Below are 13,545 nucleotides of genomic sequence, written 5' to 3'. Positions count from 1 at the left end.
TAATAAACTGATGATATAAGAGCACATTAAAGGAGCAGTCTGTGAAAAATCTGAGTATTGTGATTGATCTCTGAGCCCAAATTTATTTGATCACACAGGACGTGTTCAGTATCTGACCTGTGCTTTTTTAGTTTACGACAAAAGATGCTAAGCTAATATTGCTAACAAACACTGGATTCAGACTGTCACCAATTTACCCATCTCAGTAAACATGTCCATCTCTCAGAGCTCCTCCAGATCTTCATCAGCTGGTAGATTGATGAGGTTTAGGAGATGGTGGGGCTTACTTTAGTCTGTAAACCCAAACAGAACCGGAACCACAGAGCTGAGGAACGCTGGAGGAACCGGACCCTCACCTCAGCACAGTGTGTGGTATCACTCCGCCCACTGCGCTCCAGTCTGAGGGTGGAGCAGCTGTACTGAGCGGGACGTTATGAGGAGGATAAAGTAGTTCCGGTTCTAGATTCAGTGTGTAAAAAAGATCTCCTTGTTCTTTTACTAAATCTAGAACATCACGTTTCTTTACTAATATTTCAATTTATCGAGGCATTGGTGACAGTCTAAGTCCAGTGTTTGTTAGCAACATTAGCATAGCATCTCCTGTACACTAAAGAAGCAGAAGTAAGACACTAAACGTACGTCCAGATGTCCAAAAGTTTGTAGACACCTACTCCCACAGAGCTGTTTGTTCCCCCGTTGCTGCATTAATAGCCTCTTCTGCAAAGGCCCAACACTATATTTTGGAACATTGCTGTGAGGATTTGATGATGGCATTTGGCCATGAGAGCATCATTGAGGTCAGGATTTGAACTTTCTGGACCTGAATTTTCGGTCTCTATTTATTAAGGATTAATGAAAGAGCTACAAACAGGATCAACACTCAGAAGACAAGACTGAGTGAGGTGGAGGTAACAGTGGGTTCCTTGAGATGTTCCCCAGTGAGATCCAGCTCTCTGCTCCTTCGCAAAGTCTCAGAGTCTGTGGAACGAGCTTCCTGGATTCAGCCAGTCCATTTTCTTGCTCCAGTGTTCTGATCGGTTCTCCCCGACCAGCAGCTGTGCTGTGCTGTAATTGTAGCTAATGACTGTTTGTGCTTGAGTGGTCATCAGTAGGCCATCAGTAGGTCATCAGTAGGTGGGGATGGACCGATGGCTTCTCTCACTGGGGATTGGTAATTCCCACCTGGAAAGACTCAAGCTGCAGGGGTCTGATCGGGTGCAAAAACCCCAAACAAGCAGGAACTGTGTTTTCAGGTCTGTGGGGTTAAAGGAATGGGGCGGTCCGCCCCCGTGCCCCACACCACGGCCTCATACGGTGGCACCTCCTCCATGGGCAGTGGAGAGGGAGAGCTGGACGAGACGGACCAGGCTCCAAAGTCCCGCTGTCTGATTGGATACGCTGAAGCGTCTGGAAGGAGCTCCATCTGCAGGTTGTAGACAGTGTGGAAGCGTGGGGAGGGCGGCTGATCCCAGCGGCACGGGTCAGTGAGGGAGTACGGCGGGGGGGCCTCTGTAGGGTCGTACATCGGAGGAGCTCTGGGTTCCATGCACTCGTCATATCTGAAACAGAACCAGATTATGATTATGGTCATTCGAGTCCACGCCCAATATGCAAATATACTACAGGGACGAAAGTATTGGGACACCTGCGTATTCAATACTTCCTTTGAAATCAAGGGTATTAAAGAGCTGATCCTGCTTCTGTTGGAGTAACTGTCTCTACTGTCCAGAGATGAAGAAGTATTCTGCAACAAGAGCTGTATTAGTGAGGTCAGGATGTTAGATGGATGATCACCAGTTCACCTCACAATCCCCAACCCCCCAACTCATCCCATCAAAAGTACTGGATGGGAAGGGGTGTCCGCAAACATTTGGACACATAGTGTAGATTATGTGAGGAGACAATAGGGAAGAGGTTTCCATTAGGGAGAGCCAAAAACAAGTAAACTACAATAATAAAATAAAGTTTCAACATTTTTTTCTGATATTTTAAATACACAGTAAAGGCCTGCGGTGATGCAAATATACACTGTGTTAAGGACGGTGTGTGTGTGTGTGTGTGTGTGTGTGTGTGTGGACTGACAGTCCAGCCTGAGGAGTGTTAAGTGTCAGGGCTTAGACATTCGCCATTTGACTGTTTACTCCTTTACCATCTGCTCATTTACTGCTAATAGTGATACTCACTCTACCCCTCTCTCTCTCTCTCTCTCTCTCCCTCCCTCCCTCAGGCAGTGAGAGACGGGCAGGTAGTTCTTGTTCTTGGTGTGATGATTAAATATTGATCAGAGAGGGAGCACCGCTTTACTGTTCTCTGATCAATATTTTATTAGATCTTGGAACATCCTGTTCCTGCCGGTTCTGCCGGTTCTGTTGGTTCTCTTACCCATTTTCACTCTCTCTCACTCTTTCTCTCCTTTTCTCCAGCTTGTTCTTTTTCCCTCTCTCTCTTTTACACAGTTAGCTTTAATGCAGTTAGCACTAATTTGTGGGGTATAGGCTGCCTACAGCAGTCAAGCCCCACCCATTCAGCCTACAGCAGTCAAGCCCCACCCATTCAGCCTACAGCAGTTTAGCCCCACCCATTCAGCCTTCAGCAGTTTAGCCCCGCCCATTCAGCCTAGAACCACTTCACAGCCGCAGCGTAGTGGAGTGAAGGAGCGGCGAGGGCTCGGACCGTTATCTGTAATAAACCTGTGCTGAAGATCTTCAGAGTGGAGGTTCTGGAGCTGCTCAGATTGCATGTTAAGCAGTTTAGCATTGATGCAGAGAGCTGTATAAACGCAGCGCAGTCGTTACTGAGAGCTGTAATGGGATGGAATGATCTGCGGGCTTCCCCGGCAGAAAGGCAGGCTGGATAAATGTAGAGGAGGAAGATAAATTATTGAAGATGCCAATTAAGCAATCTGCCATTTAGCTCCAGCACAGCAGGGCCTGCTGCAGAGTACAGCCCTGCCATTAGCAGCCTCACGCGGCCTGCAGGAAGGAGGCGGAGCCTGCTGAGACACTGTGCTGTGATCAATACTCTCTGCAGCAGCCTTCAAGAAAACAGCATGATCAATTCCCAACAAAGGCATAAACACACACACACACACACACATTATATATATATATATATATATATATATATATATGAATAATCAGTTTGTACTTTACAGAGTAAACAATTAAATATATGTAATATTTTTGATTTGGAATTAATGATCAAGTCCCAAAAATGTAATAACAGAATTCTTTATTATTATATAAGTTCTTTCTTTTTAAAACACACTTAGTGTTACATTATCAGACTGAGTTATTATAATTATTATTCTCTCACACTCTTATGCTTTCTTTCGCTCATGCCTTCTTTTTCATGCAGTTAGCTCCAATGCTAACTGGTGGGGTATCAGCTCCCTACAGCAGTTTGGCCCCACCCATTCAGCCTACAGCAGCCATTCAGGGCAGCAGACAGCAGTGGTAAAAATGTGTTAAATTATCAGACAACATTATTATAATTATTATTACTAAAAAATATGATAAATATAGACATTAATTTCATTAAATGTCATTAATACCATTACATTGTAGCTATTTATAGACAATTCAATAGAACTGAATACAACATTAATGTAAAAGTATTGATTACAGCAAATTCAACCAAAAAATAATGTAGATGGTAAAAGACAGACAGACAGCGCCACCTGGCGGTTGTTCAGAGCTCAGGCCTTTACTGTGCATTTAAAATATCCGAAAAAAATGTTGAAACTTTATTTTATTATTGTGCTAACTCGCCCACACACTCCTTCACTCTCTCACTCTTCTACTCTTTTGTTTGCTCACTTTCTTTCTCCTCCTCTTAATTTCTCTCCCTTTCTGCCCTACAATCTCTCTCTCTCTCTCTCGCTCTCTCTCTCTCTCCCTCTCTCTCTCTCTCTCTCCCTCTCTCTCTCTCTCTCTCGCTCTCTCGCTCTCTCTCTCTCACGCTCTCCCTCTCTCTCCCCCTCTCTCTCTGTCTCTCCCTGTCTCTCTCTCTCGCTCTGTCTCTCGCTCTGTCTCTCGCTCTCTGTCTCTCGCTCTCTGTCTCTCGCTCTCTGTCTCTCGCTCTCTCTCGCTCTCGTTCTAATAATACCACAGCGATGGACACAGCAAGCCTAAAAATAGTGTAGTCCAGTCCCCACGTCCCTCAAGAGCTCTCCCTCTCCTCTGTCTCTCTCTCCTTCTTCAGAGAGTGATGTCTCTCCCTCACACTTTGTGTGTGTGTGTGTGTGTGTGATAAGGCAAAAGCTACTCATGCAACAGTAAAGCTTAGTGAGCAGAAACAGTGATGTTTGATTCAGTTTAGCTGAATTGATTCACTGATTCACTCACCTTTACTAAAGCGTCGTTCCTCTCATACTCACGAAAACACAGATGTACACACTGCAGAAAAGCTCCAGTGCGTCTGATTCAGTTTGACTCGTGAATCGTTCAGATTTGATTAAGCCTTAATTGAGCCACTGTGATCAGTTAGGACTGACTACAGTCTGGAAAACCTCCAGCGTATAAATCCACTACTGCAGTGCTGCAGCTCAGAGCCCAGGATACGGATTATACTGCAGACATCCACCCATCTATCTATAGATCCATTTATCCACCCATCAACATTACCCATCCACCTACATATCCATGCATCCAGCCACTCATACACCTATGCGTTATTCATTCATCCATCCAGCCATTCACCCTATTATCCATCCATCCACCCTTCCACCCACCCTATCATCCAATTACCCATTTATACATTCACCCTATTATCCATCCATCCACCCATACATTCACCCTATTATCCATCCATCCATACAAACATCCACCCTATTATCCATCCATCCATACAAACATCCACCCTATTATCCATCCACCCACCCATACATACATTCACCCTATCATCCATCCACCCATCCATTCATTCACCCGGTCATCCATCCACCCATACAAACATCCACCTATTATCCATCCATCCACCCATACATTCACCCTATTATCCATCCATCCATCCACCCATACATACATTCAAGCTATTATCCATCTATACATACATTCACCCTATTATCCATCCATCTATCCACCCTATTATCCATCCACCCATACAAACATCCACCTATTATCCATCCATCCATCCAAACATCCACCCTATTATCCATCCATCCATCCACCCATACATACATTCAAGCTATTATCCATCTATACATACATTCACCCTATTATCCATCCATCTATCCACCCTATTATCCATCCACCCATACAAACATCCACCTATTATCCATCCATCCATCCAAACATCCACCCTATTATCCATCCATCCACCCATACATTCACCCTATTATCCATCCATCCATCCACCCATACATACATTCAAGCTATTATCCATCTATACATACATTCACCCTATTATCCATCCATCTATCCACCCTATTATCCATCCACCCATACAAACATCCACCTATTATCCATCCATCCATCCAAACATCCACCCTATTATCCATCCATCCACCCATACATTCACCCTATTATCCTTCCATCCATCCACCCATACATCCATTCACCCTATCATCCATCCACCCATCCACCCTATTATCCATCCATCCATCCATCCATTCACCCTATTATCCATACATCCACCCATTAATCCATCCATAAGAGAAGCTTGTTCCACTGCTCTAGAAGTTACTCAGTACTGAAGTACTTCAGTAGTTTTTCAGCTGCTGCTTCTGTTCTTCTGTTTGTAAAAATACTTTTATATTTGACCTTTTCAGTGTTTACCTGACTCCCTGATCCAGAGGTCTTACAGGTGAATGATGTTACACAGGTAGGAGGATGTAGAGTTAGCAGTCTTACCCAAGGACTCTTACTGAGGTGGGGTGGAGTGGTTGCCAGGCTGGGGAATTGAACCCCAGTCTGCCATGGGGAGGGTAGTGTTGTTACCCACTACATTGCACCAGCGTCAACCTTACCACTTTTACAGAGGGCCCATCTGCTGAGCATGAAGGTCTGAGGATAGAGAGAAGCAGGAGAACAGGAGCAGACAGAGGATCACTCACTGAGGCGGTGCGTCTGGACACACGTCGCTGTTCTGGGAAACTGTCTCCGCGTAGGAGTCCCAGTCAGACGCAGTGCGGGAATCATCAGGACGGATGGGCCTCAGTTCCCCATTCGAGCCGACAAAATAGCGGTCCCCAACTACCAGGACAGAACCAATACAGAACCACAGTTACCACCATCTGTCCACACAGCTGCCTCCTCACTGTCCTACACTGGAGTTTAAAAAGAGCTCACCCTGTCTCTACTGTCCAGAGAAGACTTTCTACTAGATCTTGGAGGTACATTGCTGTGAGGATTTGATTGCATTCAGCGACAAGAGTGTTAGTGAGGTCAGGATGTTGAATGATGATCACCCCCCCACCTCATCACCCCCAACTCATCCCAAAAGTACTGGATGGAGCTCCTCCACCATCATTCCAGAGAACACAGCTCTTCCACTGCTCCACAGCTCCTCAATGCTGGGGGTCTTTATACCCCTCTAGCCCACGCCTGCCATTATTAGGCAGCATGGAGTCAATAGGGTCATGATGTTGATTTGCTCCAGAGAGTCCTATTCTATTGGCAGTACTTCTTCTCTACAGGGACTAGACAAGCTGTGTGTGTGCATTTGCACATCTGTGTCAGCAATGAGTGCAACTTAAAGTAGCTGAATGTATTTTATATATTTATTTTTTATAAATATTTGGACATATAGTGTATATAACTGAAGCTGTGGTAAATAAAACAGTGTGTGTGTGTGTGTGTGTGTGTGTGTGTGTGTTTAAGGACGGTCAGTATACAGTGTGGCTGTGCTGGTACCGAGACTGCTGGAGCGCAGGTTCGGGTTCCTCTTGTGGTTCCCCTTCCTCAGCCTGCCGATGATGATGGTGATGCAGGAGATGATGATCACGAGGCCGATAACGATTCCGGCCAACAGCAGGCTTGCCTCACTGCTCATGGACGAGGCTGCTCCGGTTCGAGGTCACTGTGGGCACACACACACACACATTCCACATAATAATAATAATAATAATAATAATAATTTAATAAAGTAATTATTTCTAGATTTTATTCTAGATAAGATACATGTGAAATACAACTCCAGACTACTAGCTATTTATTTGGGGTAACATTAGGAGTTCTAGGACAGTCCAGTTAAATCCCACTGAAATCCTGAACACTGGTAGAAAAGGACAGTATAGCAGAAGGCTCTGTTGGTAGTAGGTGGTTATATGGAGAGGGCAGCTCAGAGACACAGTCAGCAGCAATGCATCTCACTGGACGATCAACAACCGCCTGGTAAGTTGGCGACCCACACTGCTACTAGAGAGGAACAGAGAGACTGACTCAGGGTTTTTTTTGCAGTTGGTTACCAGTATAACACCCCACCACTCTGATTACTCTACTGCACACACTAGCTAACAGGCCTGAGCAACAGCAGCAGCAGGGAGCTCAACACCAGACCTCTGTCCTCAGTCCGCTCAGCTCAGATAAACACAAACCCATCTGCTACACACTACAGCTGGTGGAATGAGAGTGAATCAGATGAGACACTGAGCTAGAATTATATATATTAGTGTCCTGACTGTGTCTAATTTAGTAAGAATCCAGATGATCAGATGATCACAGTTTCAGTTTCAGTTTCAAGAAAGAATGGTTTAAAAAGAAATCAACAAAATTATTAAAAATGTTGGTTCTAAACAACTCTGGTTCTACTGGGTCCTCAGCATTTACTTACAGATTACTCCAGATTACTCCAGATTACTTTCCTGATGAATGTGAGAAGGTCTGTTGTGATTGTGTATTTATGCTGAACAAAGACTGAATTCTATGATTTTAACAATGTTTACTGTTCTGTATCAACTTAATATCTAGAACCTGCTGTTTCAGTGCAGTTCAGTATGTTATTAATGTAACAATACTGTAATAATTATGTAATAATACTGTAAAAATTAGTAAAATGAGACGTTCAGCAAAAAACTCACAACCTAAACAGTTAAAATGTTAATATATCAACTGATTAGACAATAATATTCACCAACACAGCAAATTTAAAGACGTTTAAAGTTCCAGAACATAATAAACAGGATGCACACACACACACACACACACACACACAAACACACACACACACACCCCCCAGACTGTGATCTCTCAGTGGAGTTTATTCAGCTGTTTTTAATATTTAATTCTGACCCACCTAAATATTTAAATACACACACAAGAGCCTTCAGATCAGCTCGAACCGACCAGCATTCGATGATCTATGAGCTATTATCAGTACCTGGAACGTCTTCTGATAATGTGGGAGCTCTTTATAGGGTCATGACGCACAAGCGAGAGGTCTATACTAAGAACCCCCCCCCCGCTCCCCAATCGAACACCCTGTTACCACAAAGGCCCCTCACACTGCTCCTCCTCTCCTCTGCAGGTGTATTTAATATCAGGATGTGTGATTCCACCACTGGGTAAAAACACCCCCTCTAATCTCCTCCATTACAGCCTGATGTGATAATAACTTTATTTGTGTGTGAGCTCTGTTCCCGAGCTCTTTGTGTGTGTGTGTGTGTGTGTGTGTGTGTGTGTGCGAGAGAGATAGAGTGTGTGAATGAGGTTAGAGACAGGGGAAGTGTGTGTGTGCGTGTGTGGGTGTATGTGTGTTTGGAAGATGAATGTGGGAAGAGGCAAGGATGTAATTTTGGTTTCAGTAGTGTGTGTGTGTGTGTGTGTGTGTGTATATTTGGGGGGTTAATGAAGCTAATAAAGTCTCTGGTACCTCAGAGCTAGGTGGGTCTTACTCAGCTGACAGGACGTTTCTCATAATACAAAACTACACACTCACAACTCAGCCCATGAACCATCAAACACGTGTTACCATGGTGACCATGCAAACGAGTGTAATCTAACTCCTCAAAAGTGTAGCGCAACCATAAATATAGATGTTGTAAAACCTTGGGAATGGGTGTAGCGTAACTATGGAAATGGGTGTAGCATATCCATGGGAATGGGTGTGGCGTTACCATGGGAATGGGCGTAGTGTAACCATGGGAATGGGCGTAGTGTAACCATGGGAATGGGCATAGTGTAACCTTGGGAATGGGCGTAGTGTAACCATGGGAATGGGTGTAGTGTAACCTTGGGAATGGGCATAGTGTAACCATGGGAATGGGTGTAGTGTAACCTTGGGAATGGGTGTAGTGTAACCCTGCACTGAATTGCTAATGGTTAAAACTGAAAGGTAAAGGTAAAGGTGCACGTATTTGTCATTGTACAGTGTACAGCGAAATGTGTCCTCCGCATTTAACCCATCTGGTAGTGAACACACACTCACACACACACATGTGTTAGGGGCAGTGAGTACACACACACACCCAGAGCGGTGGGCAGCCAACTCCAGCACCCGGGGAGCAGAGAGGGTAAAGGGCCTTGCTCAAGGACCCAACAGTGGCAACTTGCCGAGCCCGGGAATCAATTGATGAGATTTGTATATTATGCTAATGCGTCAAATGATTCAGCCAATCAGTGATGGTCTTTAGCTAACATCTAATTTAGCAAGACCATGGTGTTAAATTAACAGCCCATGTCTGCAGACTGAGCTCACCTGGATAATAAATACAGAAAAACATCCATACAATTCTGCTATATGTCCAAATGTTTGTGGACACCCCTCCTAATGAATGCATTCAGCTACTTTAAGGTACACCTATTGCTGACACACATGTGCAAATGCACACAAGGATCAAATCTTTTTTTTAAAAAATACCCTTGATTTCAGACGATGAGCAGGTGTCCCAATACTTTTGTCCATGTAGTGTATGTGTATGGTGATTCTGGGTGACTGTAATAGTAACCACTGATCTGATGCTGAAAGTCACCAAAATCTAGAGCTTCTGATCAGACTCTGATAATCAGAGGAACTGATCTGCGCAGCTGCTGTCGCTGTGGGTCAGAGTCTGCGGTGAGACGGAAGTGTCTGATTGGCTCTGACAGGCCGCAGAGGGTCGCCGCTGCAGGCCGCTGTTTACCAGACGTAATTCTGTAAAATGAAGAACAGTGCATCACTCTGACTGTGAAGCTCCGGGCTACGTTTGTTTGCAGAGATATGAGTGTTCGGCCTCTTCTGGGAGGGGTCTGACACACACACTCACACACACACACACACACACACACAGCATAATCTTCATTTCCAGGAAGTTCCTAATGGCTGTGGTGTTTTATGGTTTCTCAGCAGAGCATCCCTCGGGTCTCTAAGCCGGAGAACACTGAGCTGAGAACACAATGCATTAAAGCGACAGTTCCAAATCACATTTACACACCTACCCAGCATGCAATTCACCAGACAGGTAAGGCATTGCTGTAAAGTCTGTGGACTGAGTAGGTGCATATGAGTTAGAGCTTAAATCAGAATCACCATTAACTGAACATTTGACCTCGATTACGATTAATGCAGGACTATAGAAGCTGCTGGAGTTGCTCAGCTGCAGTCTGGAGGGGGTGGAGTCAGGTGAACAGAGGGGATGCAACGGCACCAGCAACGGGAGTCACTGCCCACTTAGCGGCAAAAGGGCAGAGTGTCAGCGTGTGGGAAAGAGCTGCTGTGCGACTGACTGCACGAACAGATCCAGCAGGAATCTGGAGCTACTACACGTGACGTCTCGCTCTGAAAACAGGTGGGGAAAAACATCCCACTGTAGCAGTGAGTTTAGTGACATGCCAAGATCAATTCAAAGAGAAAGCCAGTAAACCTGGAAGAGCCAGTCTACTACCAGTCTACCCCACTCGACTCCACGCTCTCAGATATGAGGCTTTAGGTGAGAAATCGAGCCTCAGTCTGCTGGACGTTCTTGGCTATACATCGCTGTTCAAGCCGGCTTTCTTATTTTACCATCTTAGCCCAGACTTCCTTTCTGCCCCTCCACCTGCAGCTCCAGGTCTTCTCCTCACAGCTGGAACTGGGACCTGCTCCAGTGTTGAGCTGCTGAGCTACAAGCTGCTGTTCCTCAGCTGGGGTCCTGAGAGAGTGCAATTGGCCTTGCTCTGTCTAGGGTGGGTATATGGTGCTATCCCCCCTCATCACACTAGAGTGGCGCTGGCCGTCACTGGCGTCTTTTAGCCGGTGCTTCAGAGCCGGGTGATGTGGCATCGGCGGCAGTTCGGAAAAGAGGTGTGGCTGGCTGAGCATGTGTCGGAAGGGAGCGTGTGTTACTAGTGAAGAGGGTTACTTGTGATGCGGGGAGGGTGAGAATAAGTACGGGTCGATCTAAACTGGTGAGAAAACGAGTAAAAAAATCAGAAATAAAATAAAATTAAAAAAAGAAAAAACAACCAAACAAAAAAAACTGACTTTACTTGATACGAGAACTTTACCTGGTAATGAAAGGCTATGTACACCAATTAGCATGATGCTAACTGCAGGTCTAAATAATCACACTTCTCAAGCCTTGTGGAGGTGCAGTAATCATCCCTACATGGTTCTGACACAGTGGGGCTCACTGTTATCTAGAACATAGACATGGGGGAGGTTCTCCAGGGAAGGTGTGTGTGTGTGTGTGTTTGAGAGAATACTCCTTGGTTACACTCCGAAGTGTAAGTCTCGCACCTCGACTACAACCTCCCCTCCTGCAGCCCCCAGGTAAACCCCGTTGGGCCGGACGTTAATAGACTTCATCCTGATTTTGAGCCTCATGAGACGAGGTTGAGAGCAAGGTGACCGACTCAGCAAGCCTGGACTTCTGACTGACCCACATACTGTACACTCCCGTCCCACAGAGCATCATCACTGTGTTCAGAAAACAAAAACCAGTTCTGCTGCAGATTGATGTAGAACATCCCGAACAGAACCTGAACAGAACCTGAGATTTTACACTGGAGAAATGTGGTGTTTTACATTGTGCTGCTCTCTGAATTCACACAGAACTTCAGCCAAGCTGAGCAGAAGGTAGGAGAGGGTTCTGTCCTGTTAACGCTCGATAGTCAGACCTGCTGGAGTCGTCAGACACACTCTGATCCTGCTCAACATTCTCTGATCTCTAGAAATCCTCTCAGAACTAACCCTCTCTTTTTACCTTCTCCCAGAAAATGACCGTCCATTTATCCAGCCTGATCTGCTGGAAGACTGACCGCTGAGGTCCCCTCTACCTGCGTCAGACCAGCTGCCACCCACCAGTCTGACCACCAGGCTCCCCCACCACCCGTATCAGACCAGCGGCCCACCCTCCTACCACTGCTACCTGTTTAATGACCATGTTAAACCTAAATGGACTCTTAACTACCTGCCACTGTTAATATCACCACTATTACCCCTCATTCCTCTGACCATCACTATATTAAGTTCTACTACACCTGGATTATTATGATTATCAGATTATGATATTAAGAATATGTTGAGCAGTACAGCAGTCTGGATGGTTCAGTGACTTTTATCAATAATGTATAAATAGTTCTGATCAGAGGAGGACGGGTCGGGTCCCTCCTAAGGTTTCTTCCTCCAGCTCTGAGGGAGGTTCTCCTGCACGGTGGTCTTTGGCTGCTCACTGAGGGCTTTTAAGGATTTAATATGTATATATTTCATGTGTTCTTATGTTGTTGATTTCTCGTCTTTTTACTAATGGTGTAAAGCTTATTTGTGACAACGCCAGTTAAAAAAAAAAAATTCACATAAATTTAATCTGATTTGATTAATAGAACTCTCTATTAAAGACAGCTCTGCTAATGACCTGCTATTCAGAGTTCTGCACCTTTAAAAAGCAATAATACATCCCATATGTATTATATACCTGTAAAATAACCTCAGCTAGTTTAAATAGACTAAAATTCTGATCCTCTAATCTTAGACTCTACTAAACACAAGTCAGTATGGAGACCATAATACTCTACTCTTCACCCAAGTCCTCTCAGAAGAGGAGGGTCTTCAGTCTGGGTTTGAGGACAGTGAGCGTTGGAGTCTGCTGTTCGGACACCCAGGGGAAGTTCGTTCCACCACTTCGGTGCAGGACAGTAAAAAGTCTGGACGCTCGTCTTCTGCTATTGTACATATTTGTATACACCCTGAGTCCCAAATGTATTATATACCTGTAAGTTCAATACCTGTAAGTAATAGGCACTTGTAACATAATGCTGAGTCCTGTGTGTGTTGTGTATGCATATCATTTCATATGTACTGTCCTAGGTTGGAACATGCCTAAATTTCCTTTGAAAAATAAAGGAAACCTGAATGTAAGAACCTGTATGTAATGTGTCCCTTATGCATGATATATAGCAAGTATTTATACTTAATAAGAATATGCATCATATTATATATATATATTATTATTATTATATCATCATCATCATTATTATTATTATTATTAATATTATTATTATCATCATCTATATGTTTGTGTACTCTGTCTCTTTCAGAGAGTTTACTCAGTTTTAACAAAACACACACACACACACACACACACACACACTCTAACACCAGCAGCAGCAACAAGGTTTGTATTACAGGATAAAGCAAAGCAGACCCACT

The 13,545-nt window shown here is 44.6% G+C and overlaps 1 protein-coding gene across 1 annotated transcript in view; it reads right to left on the bottom strand.

The window, feature by feature from the left end:
- Nucleotides 1-584: 584 nt before the first annotated feature.
- The window catches only part of bean1 (brain expressed, associated with NEDD4, 1), a 28,521-nt gene continuing 15,560 nt past the window's right edge, over nucleotides 585-13,545 (bottom strand). The window contains exons 4-6 of the mRNA XM_072671337.1: nucleotides 6,855-7,020; nucleotides 6,056-6,194; nucleotides 585-1,559 (exon numbers count right to left, since the gene is read on the bottom strand). Coding sequence (XP_072527438.1) covers nucleotides 1,250-1,559; nucleotides 6,056-6,194; nucleotides 6,855-6,993 — 588 coding nt within the window. The 5' untranslated portion in view covers nucleotides 6,994-7,020 and the 3' untranslated portion in view covers nucleotides 585-1,249. The remainder of the gene's footprint in view (nucleotides 1,560-6,055; nucleotides 6,195-6,854; nucleotides 7,021-13,545) is intronic.

The sequence above is a fragment of the Salminus brasiliensis genome, chromosome 25 (genome assembly GCF_030463535.1).
Source record: "Salminus brasiliensis chromosome 25, fSalBra1.hap2, whole genome shotgun sequence".
Classification (NCBI taxonomy): Eukaryota; Metazoa; Chordata; class Actinopteri; order Characiformes; family Bryconidae; genus Salminus; species Salminus brasiliensis.
This window is presented reverse-complemented; position numbering and strand designations above follow the sequence as displayed.